This window comes from Diabrotica undecimpunctata, chromosome 4, assembly GCF_040954645.1.
Source record: "Diabrotica undecimpunctata isolate CICGRU chromosome 4, icDiaUnde3, whole genome shotgun sequence".
NCBI lineage: Eukaryota > Metazoa > Arthropoda > Insecta > Coleoptera > Chrysomelidae > Diabrotica > Diabrotica undecimpunctata.
Genome location: NC_092806.1, coordinates 34,434,683 through 34,449,446, shown reverse-complemented (window position 1 = coordinate 34,449,446; position 14,764 = coordinate 34,434,683). Strand labels below are relative to the sequence as shown.

General features: G+C 33.2%; 1 protein-coding gene across 2 annotated transcripts in view; it reads left to right on the top strand.

Moving 5' to 3' along the window:
- Positions 1 to 5,329, top strand: part of mlt (tubulin folding cofactor E like protein mlt) — a 66,556-nt gene extending 61,227 nt beyond the window's left edge. For both annotated transcript variants that reach the window (XM_072529336.1, XM_072529337.1), the window contains exon 7: positions 5,011 to 5,329. In XM_072529336.1, coding sequence (XP_072385437.1) covers positions 5,011 to 5,083 — 73 coding nt within the window. In that variant the 3' untranslated portion in view covers positions 5,084 to 5,329. The remainder of the gene's footprint in view (positions 1 to 5,010) is intronic.
- The last annotated feature ends 9,435 nt before the right edge of the window (positions 5,330 to 14,764 follow it).

Genomic DNA, 14,764 nt, shown 5'->3' with positions numbered 1-14,764 from the left:
AATTCTTGGAAAAACTATTGGAACAATAACGAACAAGGTTGCTATATATATAATTTTAACATTAAAACATCTTCCAAACAACTATTCTTAATATATTTCATAAACATACTTCACAATATGTTTGCTAGTCAACTTCCACGGTAACGGTATCATTGTGTTAGAATGTGAATGACTTTTGTGTAGCTAATTGATGGAATAAAAGAGAACAAGTTATTGGGCCATTGCATTATTAATTTTGACCCAAAAAGAAACAGAAGAAGGAATTGGATCGTGTTTCCATCACGCTTTACTTAGCATTCTTTATTCGCTTGAATTACTTCTATAAATTAGTTTACAAATAAATTAGATATATTGATAACTGCGACTTATTCGAATAGTTCTTTGATGTTGATGTGAAACATGTACTGAGGCACCTTGCGCATTTTGATCTATAAGCAGATGTTTGTATTTTCATGTTTTTATTCTATTTCTTCAATTTGCTTCTAAACTTTACATGCTAGTTTAAAATCAAGTTAACAAGTCAATACATTACAAAAGGAATTTTATATTCATCTTCGTAATCCTATTATTTTTCATTGTAGCCATATTTTGATACGTTTACCTTCCAACTCTAAAAAAAGAACCAAAGCAGCAGTATGTCCATAGAGGATGGCATACGTGTGTATTACCAAGAAACGTCCTGATCACGAGCAGTAAAAATATGTGTTTATATTCATTAATTCACACGATTAGGAGTTCACCAAGAACAGCTTCTGGACGATAAACAATAATACCTAATAATGTGCATTAAATGTCAACCTCCTCAAGGAATATTAACGAATGTTAAATAATTAAAGAAAACAGTGGTTTAGAAGTGTGATGAATAAGGTTTATTAAATAAAAATAAAATTAACAAAACTATGACACAATATTTTCAAATTATTGAGTTACAACGTTCACATCATCAATGACAGTAACAACCTGTCAACGCATGATACTATAACTTATAGTATCATGCTGTCAACGTACCAAAACAAAAGATACTATGAACCGTAATAGCACGGTACGTAAACCACCACCACCAATCATAGTAACACCAGGTTTGCCAACTTGATTTATGATTTAGGCTAACAAGAAAGGGTTTTGTCCCTGGTGTTTTGCAATGTCACATTCAGTGCCGAAATTATTGAAGACGATGTGGTAGCGGACGTAACTTTTTTTAACTAGGTGAGTGACAGTAACGACAGACTTTGTTTAATTGATACAGTGTATCGTGCAATACTTCAATGTGAGCTACCGACTGTCAATATAATTGGAAAATCTCTAATCTAATATATATTAAAGACATCAAGAGTTGTTAAAATACAATTACAAATATAAAGTAACGTAGGAAAGGAATTTGTCGAATTTTCATTGTAATAGGAAAATACCAACTTAGCTGGTTTATTACATGATAAGTTCTTTAAGCACAAATGACATTTAGAAGAATGCATATACAAAACTTTAATATATGCAATATGTACTTAAATTAGTCCCTAATTTCAGATAATTACATGCACATACATTTGAGCAAGTTATAAATAGTAAATGTCAAAACTCTTAAAGTTATTCATTTTGAAGGGTGTTCAATTGTTTAATATTATATGTAGTAATATTGCAATTAGATAATAAAATAGCTGGGGTAGAAGTTCACGTTAACTAAGAAATTAGTGATGTTAGTTGTTATGTTTTACATAGTATTCTAAAAATATTTTTTCGTTTATCTTTTTAACGTATGCATATTATAAGCATTGGGACAAAATACTGCCTTGTTAAGTGTTCACTGGCATCAGGTTTTAACATTCTTATTGTACTGGATGTATTTTTAGAATCACTGCCATACTGTCAATTCCATATACAAGGTTGCTATGTTCCAATTTTTTAAAATTATTTAACTAATATAACTTTTGTATACATTGTTGCCTAACTAGGCACATAATGTATGTGTGACGTGTATTACTTGTAGCCTAAGATCTCATTGCAAAATCACTACGTTCATAGCGTACTTAATCAAACTCACATTTTTACATACATTTAAAATTAGGAGAACACATTGATAATAGGTTGCCAGTCGGAAAGTAGCCGCAAGTATTTTTAAATGCGGCCATTTTTGACTGGCAACCTATTATTAATGTATTCTCCTAATTTTAAATGTATATACAGATGTGAGTTTAATTAACTACGTTATGACCATAGTGATCCTGCAGTGGGATGTTGTACTATTTGTTGTAGTGTCTTATGTCTTTCCGGTAGGCATCAATGACAGCATCACCGAATCATGAAATTGTATCTCTCATCATTGCACTACTTTCTCCTATTTTTCACAATTTCTACTACTTTCTACTATTACTACTAGATCATTTATTGGCTGACTCTGTCTCTTGCGAATTTCAGCTCAATGCCGGAGATCTAATTTGGATTTTACGCTAACATGTTTTAATAATATCTGGCTCTAGAAAGGATTAACCGAGTTTCACAAGTGAATCCGCTAGCTTTTAAAGTAATCAAGGCACATAAAGCGTATTATACTAAAGAGAAATATGTTTATTTTGTTAGTATTAATTTGTCTCAGTTTGTTTCCGTCCTCTATTTGCCTGTTCTATTTTAGACATGCCCTTTGCTTAACATCATCATACTTTCGAATTCGCGGTTGACCTTTTGATCTTTTTGCAGTATATGGTTTTAAACCGACTATTTCTGTATTCCATCTTTCATCGTGATATCTTTTATTGTACTCAACCCATTTCCATTTTAATTTTAAACGACGGCGTCTGTTGTTTTTTGTTATGTATCTTATCCGCTAGTTTTTTTATATCTCAGTGATATTTCTAACATTTGTCAAATATGGTCCTCTTTTATTTTCGTCTTTAAAGAGAAGAAGGAAAATCTGCATACAGACACCTGTGACCCAGGTAGTGCTGGGTCCCTAATACCCTAACGAAGTTGTGCCAGTACGAGATACCCTAGGGGGTTAGTGTTTTATTGTTGTTCTGCTTTGATAATTACTGATATATCTCCTGTATTAGTCATTCTTTTTGTTTTCTTTAGATTCATGAGTTCTTTTACTAACGACGGATTTTCTAGGTCGATATCAATATTCTTAGTTCTTCCATAGTTGTTGCTATAAGAAATACATCATCCTCGAACCTAGGATGGTGTAAATATTTTTCTTTATTGTCCCAGTCCATAGCCTTGTCTGACTCTACAAATTCTTATTAATAGAGTTTGCAAATCTCTGTCTAGCTAAATCTTGATAGTATAGTTTTGGTATATATTGTGGATCAACATTCTGTACCGTGAATCTATGCGGCAGTTAACTATTATAGCTTTTCTTCTACTGAATCGTTTTATGCTGGTTATGTTTTTTCCCTTTTTACACCCTAGATGTACTGCTAGTTGGTATGCATCAAATTTGTTGTTTAGTTTCTTTGTGGTATCTATCATCTTGGTAAAAGTTTTATTTATTTGTGATATGAGAGATATAGGTTTATAGTTAGCTAGCTGTGATTTGTTTCTTTTTGTATGTATCAAAAGTATTTGTTTTCCTATCATTACGGCATTTGTCTTTCAAACAAAAATTTATTGAAGCATGTCTTTAGATAATCTTTTATTTTTTCTCTTTTTCTAACATTACAGCATTACAACATTAGTAATAAAATCAAACTTATGATTGGGAATATTATTAGTAATAAAATTATTATTTAATTACCAGTTCATGGCGTAGAAGTCGGTGAGCTTTCGATACCCTCTCTGGAGCCTTCATCAGAGCTAAGTCCAGACTCCCAGTTATGATAGTGTAGTATGACAGTAAATGAATCTAAAGAAGCTGAGCAAAGGTGTGTATCGTGTGGGGAATACTTTTGATGGATGACTGGATGATGATGATTAGAACTGAATGTTTTTAAAAATGTCTAGTTTCACACACACACACTTCCAATTGTACTACTCTTTCTTCTCAATCTAAAACAATGTATATGTTAAAATACCTATACCTACTGTAATCAGACAGCAAGTTATTTGAATACCTCTGTTAACATACAGCGTTGCCAGTGCAATCACTCTAACTGTAATCGACTCGTTACTTGTTCCAAGAATGTTAACGGTGATCACTAAGAGGTAATTAGGAAAAGCGTATGAAATCAGCAATAATTGTAATAAATTCAGTTCTAAATTTATCACTGCGCACCCGTTGTATTCATCACATGAGAATTTTATTCGTTTCCAGAAAAATCCTGATCATTGTTTACTATTCCTATTTTAATTATTTTCTACCGGTACTAATGATATTTGAATAGAACTTAATGGATATTGTACCTACATCGTAACAAAAATTTAAGTACTTGATAGCTAAGTACTTACATTTAGTTGTCTACTTACATTAAAGCGCATACGAGTATGTACCATGTACGTGGTAATGGTATCACTAGTGGTACCAGCTACTTAATAAACTTTCCTTTGATACAATGTTACACATTATGTAATTTATATATATAAAAACAATTTTATCGAAGGTGACAGACATTATAAAAATGTTAAGAAATATGTTCATTTCCAAATAATTTTAGCCCACAGTATAAGCTGTGGGCTCCACATAAATCCACTCCACTCCAATAAATCCACTTTATGATTAAAATATTGGAAAATTATCTAGCTTCTTCTTTCCATGAAGCTTATTAAACAGTATAGTCATGATCTTCGATAACTTGTTTTTAAGTAGTACTTCTTGTTTGCCCATTCACCATGTGTAAAGGTATGTATGACTTTATTCGAAGACAACTTCTAAAAGTCGTATTAACGATTGTGATTATGTTACACAATGGTATCTAATACCTACTTTCTGGATCAACTTTTGAAGATTTTGTAAGCAAACAAGAATTACTGAAATAATAAAATTTTTATTTATTAAATTATTATTATTTTTAAAATACATTGGGTAAATTTCAGTTTTTTGCTTCAAAATTACGTATTATTTTAACTAAATTATTTTTAAAGAGGTTCTAGATATAATGAAAATGACGATGACGAAAGTCCTTCAAACGAAAATATTATTGAAAGGAGCAGTTAACTACAGCAAATAAAAGAATGGTGCAACTACTTATTTAAGAATAAGTATAGACCTGTGATATGTAACAAAGTTTGAAGACAATTCTTTTAATTTTTTAGTAAAAAAATAAAAATATTGATTCATCATCAGAATTTAAATTATTGTAAATAGTTTATAATTTTAAGGCAGCTTTAAGCTACTTATGATGAAGATTGTGTAACATTAAAATATCAGTGCCAATAAAAAATAAAATATACTTATGCTTGATGTTATTTTTTTTAATTCTACTCTACCATTGTTATGATACGCTTATATATACGCTTCCATTGTAAGAGACACTATGCAATCCCTAGAATATTACGGAATAATTCAAACATCAAGAAAGAGCGCTGTGGAAAATTTCATCATTATAACAGCTGTTCCAAAGGATTTGGAAACTGGTAGAAACGTATCTAATTCTCTTGTAAACGCCCGTTTTAAAGCCGGAAATTCAGAAGTGGAGAAAATTAACATTAGTAATTTGATGAGAAATATGCGGAGATTCTCTTGATTTAATTCATTTTATTTTCGAAAGTTATTTATATGCTTTGCAAAAATCTGATTATATAAACTGTCATTAATATTGTTAATAATAATGATTATGTTATAGCCTAGTACTATGTAAAATAAGAATCATCCTGAAATACTTCACATCCAAGAAAACGGCTCCAACACAAACAAAAATGAAAGTCGAATTACGGAACCCACGGAATAATTATATAATAAATAATATCAGAGAAGATCGCTGGGAAGGAAATATTAGAAAACGATAACATCAAGGAAAGCTGGGAAAAACTCAAAAATAACATAATTAACACAGCAACACAATCAGTGAAGACAAAATGTGAAGAAAAGAAGAAGGCTTTTTTACAATACAGAACACAACAGACATACAATCACTATAAACGAATCAAAAATGAAACGAATACTTCAGTTAGACAAATAAAAAGAGCTTACTGGCAGAGCTTCTAAAAACAGATGGAACACGACTTCTATGGAACACAAAAAGAAATATGGAGATTGATCAGAGGTCAAAGAAAATAAATGAACGAACTGATAAAAACGAAACATATTTAGAAGGAAACTTGGGCAAACTTTCGATCCCTATTTGCTAAAGTTGACGATAATGAACCACTAACACCAGAGGTGATGACAAACGAAGAAATAAATATTGAGGAGGAAGAGCTAAATTACTTAAACATTAAGGAAATTAACAAATAGAAAATCACCAGGAGAGGACTGAATATCGAACGAACTCGTAAAGTACGGAAGACCAGATCTCATCAAAAAACTATTAAAACTAATCCAAAAAATAATACAACAAAACAGAATTCCTCAAGAATGAAAATCAAGCATTCTAATACCTTTAAATTAACAACCAAAGTGATATCAAATAAACTGAATAAAATTATAACACTAATAGAAGAATAACAAGGTTTAAGGTCAGAAAGATACACCGACGCTATATTTATAATGATGCAAGTGCAAGTGAAACTATTAGAATACAACAAACCGGTATATCTATGTTTCGTGGACCTTAAAAAGGTATTTGATCGGATCAAATTAAAGGACGTTATCCACTTGTACGCAGGGAACGTATCTCTAGAAATAATCAAAACGATTGAAAATATCTACCAAAATAACACAATAAAAATAAAAGCAGAAGAAAAATTAACTGACCCTATTCAAGTTGGCAATGAGATAAGACAAATCAAGCCTTGTCCGCTGCCACTTCATTCCCCACCTTTTCTGTAGCCTTCCTTTTGGTCTTGCGCAATGCATTTTACTACCTAGGATTTTTTGGTAATCTTTAATAACGAATTCTGCCTCTTTGAACAGTTGATAAAGTTTATGGTTGTACCTGGATCTCCATATTCCGTTTTCGTTAATAGGACCAAATATCTTTCTTAAGACTTTACTTTCAAATACTTCCAGCTTTCGTTTTGTGTCTTCTGTCATCACCCATGTCTCGCATCCATAACATACTTTTGGTATGATAATAGTTTTGTAGACCCTGATTTTCGATCTCCAGTGTGTATTTTTGGAGCGGAACACATGGGCTAGTGAAAAGTACGCCTTGTTTACCTTTAAATTCTTTTAGTTTCTGGTTCTTCTGTTTCATCCGTATTTAATATAAGTCCGAGATATGTGAAAGTTTCAATATCGTCCTCTAATACAATTGTGCGTCTGTTTCCCCTAGCTTTTGTACGTGTTAGTTTTTTTGTCTTTTGAATATTCATTTCTAGTCCGGTCTCTTCTGCCTCTGTTTTAAATTGTGAATATATTTCTGCCGCCTTTTCTGTTCTATAAGAGATGATGCTAATGTCATCGGCATAGGCGGCATTCTGTATTGATTTATTTGTATGGAGATTACCTCTTGTCTTATCACATATTCAAGAGTCTGGTTGAATAGTGTCAGTGCCAGCCTATCACCTTGTTTTAATCCTTTGACTATTGAAAAGTTCTCAGTGAGCTCATTTTGTACTCTGACAGTTGCTGTTGACGAGTCCATTGTTGCTTTTACTAGTCGGATATATTTTTGGGGGATGTTAAAACTATGCAATATTTGATATAATTTTTGTCTATTAATTGAGTCGTAGGCCTGTTTGAAATCTATGAATATGTTATGAACGTCAATGTCGTATTCCCACGATTTGTTTAGAATTAGTTTCACTGTGAATAGCTGGTCAGTTGTAGATCTTCCTTGTCGGAAATCGGTTTGATATTCTCCGACAATATTTTCAGTTAGTTGTTGGAGTCGTTAATTTAGTATCCTCTATTATTTAATCTTATTACGCCAAAAACCATTAAACCCCAAAACAACTTAAAATAATTTGCTATGACCACCAGAAAATTTAACATGTTAATTTCCCCAAAAAAAAGACAAAAGTGCATGGTTATAACAGCAAATTTACTAAGATATAAATTGGAGCTGGAAGGTCAGATAATAGAACAAGTGATGGAGTTTAAATATCTAGGCATCACATTATCTAGCTGCGAAAAGCTCGAAACAGAAGTGGAAGATCAAGTGAATAGAGCAAACACAGCCGCAGCTTGCCTGAATGAAACAATATGGAGAAATATAAATATCGGGAAAGAAATTAAAGGCAGAAATTACAAAAGTCATTAGACCATTAATGACATACTCGGCAGAAACACGAACTAAAAGAGAATATTAGAAATAGCAAAGACGAAAACACATAAAAAAAATTGACGGTAAAACACTAAGAAACAGAGCTAGAAGTACAGATATACGACGTAGATACAAGGCCGAGAACATCAAGTACTAGGTACGAAATAGAAGACAAGAATGGAATCTCATATAGGCCGAATGACAACAAACAGAACAGTAAAGACGGCAAGAGACGGCTCCCCAATTTACTTCAGTGGTCGTCAGAGACGAAAATGCCACTGATCCTCTAAAAATCATACGAACAAGCTGAATTTCAAAATTTTGGAACCACAAAAAAGATGCAAAAAGCTTTGCCACTCTTACCAACGGACTTCCCACTTAAACCACCTTTCGTAGAGGGAGGGGGGAATGGAAAACATCGATTTACCAAGAATCTGCTGCCGTAAAAAAATGTTTCAAAAACACGAAATGAAACGAAACGAAAACTTAAACCGAAATTTCATGCTATAGGTTTCAGATTTCAAATATTAGGATAGGAATAATGGAAATTCTATAGTGACGGGCCAATGAAAGGGATACATTTGATTGATCTTATGAGAATCGTAAAAAATGGCAAAAATCGCGCAACGTTTATTTATTTATCACTTTTATAAAAATTGACTTCATAATACATATGAATTTTGTCCGATCAAAAGCCATCGAATTTGTACCGTCGAGTTCATAAAAATTTTATTTAAAAATGATTTCGCGGTCGCTTTAAGCATTGTTTCTAAGAGGTTCATTAAACACAAAAAGTGCTAATAAGCTTAAATATTCTTGGTAAACCGATTTTTTCCGTTTTCCCCCTACGAGAGGGCGTTTTAGGTGGAACCCGGGGGTTAAAAGTGGTAAACTTATTTTCATCTCTTTTGGGGCCCCAAAATTGACATTCACAGCAAAATTCGGTTTGTTCGTATTATTTTAAGAGGTTCAGTGGCATTTTTGTCTCTGACGACTGGAGTATAAGATTTTTTTAGCTTTTTTTCTTCCGGTCTTATTCTGTCTCCACTACTTCCAGTACAAGAGTTTTATTAATTGTTTAAGGTACGTTGTTCAAAAAGTTTATACTCGTGAGGTGATTCAAAAATACGTAAATAATAAAACTGTTAAAAAGGTATGCAAGATACAAAATTGTGTTAAAATTATTGCTGCATTTTATATATCTTTATTTCGCCCTTAAGTTAATCGTATAGATTTGTATACGCTTTTACCCAAATTATCTCGAATTTTATAACTGATTCACAAAATACCAGTTTATATTAAGAATAATTAGTCTTAAACAAAATGTTGTCTTTCCCTTCTTTGCAATTAAAATTAATCGGGTCTTTTAAATTTCGATAGCCTTCCGATCCAGGCCAGATATCGATGGGTTAATCTGCAAACAAGCTAACTCCACTTTTTTCGTAATATCCTTTTATTTGTGTATTGCTTTCTTTACCCAGCTTTATATCAGTTCACAAACCGCTAACTTCTAATTTTTATTGTAAACCTCTCAAATAGCCTGCCCAAAAACAAGCTACCTCCATGCATAAGACCCCCACTACGGTAAAAGCGCCAACTCCGTGTTGCGCCAACCGTTAGAAAGTAGTTTAAACGTGGAATCATGCCCGCACGGTTGTTATCAAAACAGTAGCTTTATGATTATTATGTTTCGGACTGGTGTTCTAAAACAACGTATTGCCTTTATCAGTGGCAAAATTTAATAACACTTTACATACGAAAAACATATCATTATTTCATCCTTAAAAAGACGCCTGCGAAAAATGCATGTCATATAAATTGGGTTTTGTATCTGAAAATGAATACAAGAAAAACGCAACAAGAAAAGAGCAGGCTCGTGCTGAAATTTACACTTGATGTTCAGGCTCTGCTAGAGCACCAATATCTAATGTATCATCGCTGTATTACAAATCTAAACTTAATGTGCATAATTTTTGTGCAGTGGATGTAAAAACTAAGGAAGCATACTGCTTTTTATGGAATGATACAGAAGGTGGAGTTTTCGCTGAAGAATTTGCTTCTGTCATTTCATACTTTCTTATAGATAAAGTTCTACCACAAATCTTGGACACCACAGACAAAAAAGTAGTTATTTACAGCGACAAATGCGCAGCTTAAAATCGAAACGTTACGGCCTCAAATGCTTTGATAAATGTGGCAATGACCAAAAACATCGTTATTGAACAGAAGTACCTTGAAGTAGGTCACACATAGATGGAGGTAGATTATATGCATGCCTCCATCGAAAAAAACAACCTTCGAAATAAAATTATTAATGTACCTGCTGAATACATTGGTATTTGCCGAAGTGCTCACAAAAATCCAAAACTATACTACGTTGAATATTTAGCACATTCATTCTTTAAGTCGTTTCTTCTTCTTCTTTCGATGCCTATCCGTTCCGGATGTTGGCGATCAACATGGCTATCCTAACTTTGTTTGCTGCTATTCTGAATAGTCCGGTTGTCGATGTATTAAACCACTTTCTCAGGTTTTGAAGCCAAGGTATTCTTCTTCTCCCTGGTTCCCTCTTTCCAAATACCTTGCCTTGAAGAATGAGTTGCAACAAGCCGTATCTCTGTTCATTCCTCATAACATGGCCAAGATATTCTAGTTTGCGCTCTTTGATGGTGTTAATAATCTCGCATTCCTTGCCTATTCTACGTAGGACCTCAGCATTAGTCACACGATCACCCATGAAATTCTTAAAATACGTCTGTAACACGTATTCGCTTCTTAAAGAAGCTTCGGAAAGTGTCCAGGGCTCTACTCCGTATAATAACGTAGAAAATATAAAAGCATCTAATGAGAGAGATTTTGGTAGCAAGTGGTAAATCGTGACTTCTGAAAAGAGACTTCATCATTATGAACGCCGATCTCGCTTTTCCTATGCGTTGTTTTATTTCACTGGAGTGATCCCATTGGCTGTTAATGTTGGTACCAAGGTATGTGTAGCTGTCCACTCTGTCAATTGGATGTTGGTTAACCAAAAGCTGTGTATTTATTATTACACGCTTACTGACTACCATGTACTTTGTTTTCTTCGTATTAAGATCAAGTCCGTGTTCTCTACTTATATCTGATAAACGCGACATTATTATTTGCAAACCGTCCAGACTATCTGCAAAAGCTACTGCGTCGTCGGCATATCTAATGTTGTTTAGACGTATTCCGTTGACTAATACGCCTTCTTGTAGTTCGCCTAGCGCTTGCTCGAAGATATATTCAGAGTATATATTAAATAACACCGGGGACAGAATGCATCCTTGCCTCACTCCTCTATCTATGGAGACTGCCTTTGTCAATTGGTCATCCACTTTAAGTCGTTTAATGATGTCAAATTTCTTAAATCCATTCGACCTGGAAAAATGAAGGGGAATCTCGAGGTAAATTTTTTTCTTCACCTTTGCCAGGTAAGGTAGTAAACATTATTATTTTTCCTTTCAAGGTTAATGAAATCAGAGCCCTGAAATATACGTATTTTATAAAGTAAATTTTAAAGAAGAATGGAAGTTAGTTCCCCAACGGCGTGAAAAAATCCAGACTAATCCAAAGGAGTTTGCTCAGCTGCCGAACTTGCATTCTGATAGATTGCCATTAACCATCAGAAAGTTCCAGGATCTTCAAGATCTAAAAACCTTCATCCTTACTGATTATCATTCCTACTACCATAATCTAACTCATAAATAAACATTTTTTTAAACAATCTAAGTTTTTTATACTGTAATATTTTATTTTTTCTTGATACTTTTGAATTTTAATTCTTTATATTAATTTGTTTTAAAAGATGTTCAAAAAAACAGGCTAACTCCTTTTTTCTATTTCTTACTGAATATTTAAAAAAGCTAACTCCTTTTATGGCGCAAAAAAAAGTTTTAGGTCAAACAAAGTTATTTTTGATTAATTATTATTAACACCAAGCATTAAAAGAAAGAATTAAGATTTAATAATTAACCGTAAGTATTATTCATGCACTGAACGGTTTTATGTTCATACTGAAAAATTTGCCTAAATGGAGTTGGCTTTTTTGCAGATTAAGCCATATTAAACAAATTTTACGCAATGACTTTCTCAATACCTATTTATTATTACTGGATACATGGCATTTAAATTTGATTTACTTCAACTATACAAAACGTGTAACAGAAACAACTGGTTCGAAACAAACCGAATTGGAGTGAATCGTTTTTTGTATATTGTAACCAAAGGTACGAGGGACACAATTTTACATTCTGCGAATTCTGTGCCGGTGTTATTTTGATGAAAACCATTGAGCATTGAAACAAATTGCGTAACAATAAGTAATATTTAAAAGGGAGAATGAATTTCACAAATCAGTCGGGAAAGCGCGTTGAATACTAATTGTTCAGCAGCATGAATATTATTAAAACTGAAATACAATATGATTCCGTCATTTAAATACAACCTCGATGGAAATTTGTAATAAAATATAATGGGATATTATTTTTTATTAATTTTGTGATACATTCTCTGTTGTTTAATTGTTTTATTTAATTAATAATTGCGTTGGTTTATTTATATTTTAACAAGGAAGCCGAATCGGTTAGTAAAATTAAGAATTAAAGTATTTTTGTTTCTCGAAATTTCTTATATTCATTAAGACTCTGATAGTACAGTGTTGTAACGCACTAAGTCGTTATTATTATAATTAATATAGGTAGTATGCTTATATTATATATTGGTAATTGATATAATCTAATATCACAGTTTTGAAGGCAAAATTCCAACTTTCAGCACTTAATACTATTAGTACCTATTTAACAGAAATTGCATTCCAGGTTTGATATATTTACACTATTTATTTCTCTTCTTCTTCTTAGCCTTCTGTCTTCCATGTTTGGACATAGGCCTCTTCCAACTCCTTCCATCGGTCTCTATCCTGAGCAACATATTTCCAATTTGTTCCGGCTATTCTTTTAATATCATCAACCCATCTCATCTGTGGTCTTCCTCTTGGTCGTTTACTTTCGTAAGGTCTCCAATGTTGTATTGTAGTGATCCAACGTTGGTCTTTTTGTCTAGCAGTGTGGCCCGCGAAGCTCCATTTAAGTTTGGCAATTTTTTTTTGTTATGTCCTCGACTTTTGTTTTGGATCTTACCCAGTCGTTCCTCTTTTTATCTGACAGTCTTATACCTAACATTGCTCTTTCCATTGTTCTTTCTGTTGTGGCTAGTTTATTCATGTTTGCCTTGGTTAGGGTCCAGGTTTGACATCCATATGTCATGATAGGAAGGATGCATTGGTTGAACACTTTGCTTCTCAAGTATTGGGGTATTTTGCGGTTCTTAAGTATCCAACTACGTTTTCCAAATCCTGCCCATGCTTGTCTTGCTCTTCTAGTAATTTCCGCACTTTCGTTCTCTTTGTCAAGTCTCAGGATTTTTCCTAGGTAGATATATTCCTAAATTTGTTCTATCTCACTGCCATTTATAGTTATACGTCTGGGGTCATCTGTGTTTGTCATTATTTTGGTTTTTTTTTATATTCATTTTTAGGCCGACGTATTGGGAGCTGGCTGCTAGTTCCCCCATCATAATTTGCAGTTCCTCGAATGTGCTCGCTATAATCACTATGTCGTCAGCGAATCTGAGGTGGTTTAACTTGTTGCCATTAACGCTAATGCCATAGGTTGACCAATTTGTAGTTTTGAAGACGTCTTTTAGGGCTAGGTTGAAAAGCTTTGGTGATATTACGTCTCCTTGTCTCACTCCTCTCTTAATGGGGATGGGATTTGTATTTTCGTCTAGTTGTACTATCATAGTTGCATTTTCATATATATTATGTATTAGTTGCCTATATCTCGAATCTATTCTACAATTATTAATAGCTTGTTCTATGGCCCACATCTCAATACTATCAAACGCCTTTTCATAGTCGACGAAGGCAAGAAATACGGGTAGTTGGTATTCATTTGCCTTCTCTATCAATGTTCTCATTGTCAGCAGATGGTCTGATGTACTATATCCTTTGCGGAAGTCAGCCTGTTCAACCGGTTGGTAATTGTCCATTTTGTAGGTTAACCGGTTGTTAATAATTCTCATAAATAGTTTGTATACTTGACTGAGCAACGATATAGGTCTATAATTCTGTAGATCACATTTGTCCCCTTTTTTGTGTAAGAGTATTACTAGACTCTCGTTCCAGTCTTTAGGGATCTTATTATTATGGAGACATCTATTAAATAGCTCTGTTAGTACAGGGTTTGTTAATGTCTTGCTTGTTTTCAAGAGCTCGGCAATTATACCGTCGTGTGCTGAAGCTTTATTATTTTTTAGCTTTTTTAAAGCTCTTTCTATTTCGAATCCCTTTATATTTGGTAGTACTTCTGATCCCACGTTTTTTATTTTTCTTTTGACGTTCTCCTTTGTTGTTTCATTAGGCTGGCCTTGCGAGCTGTACGGATGTGTAGAAGTCTTCGACAATATTTGTTATTTTATATTTGTCCTTCTCCTCCTTATTGTTGGCGCCT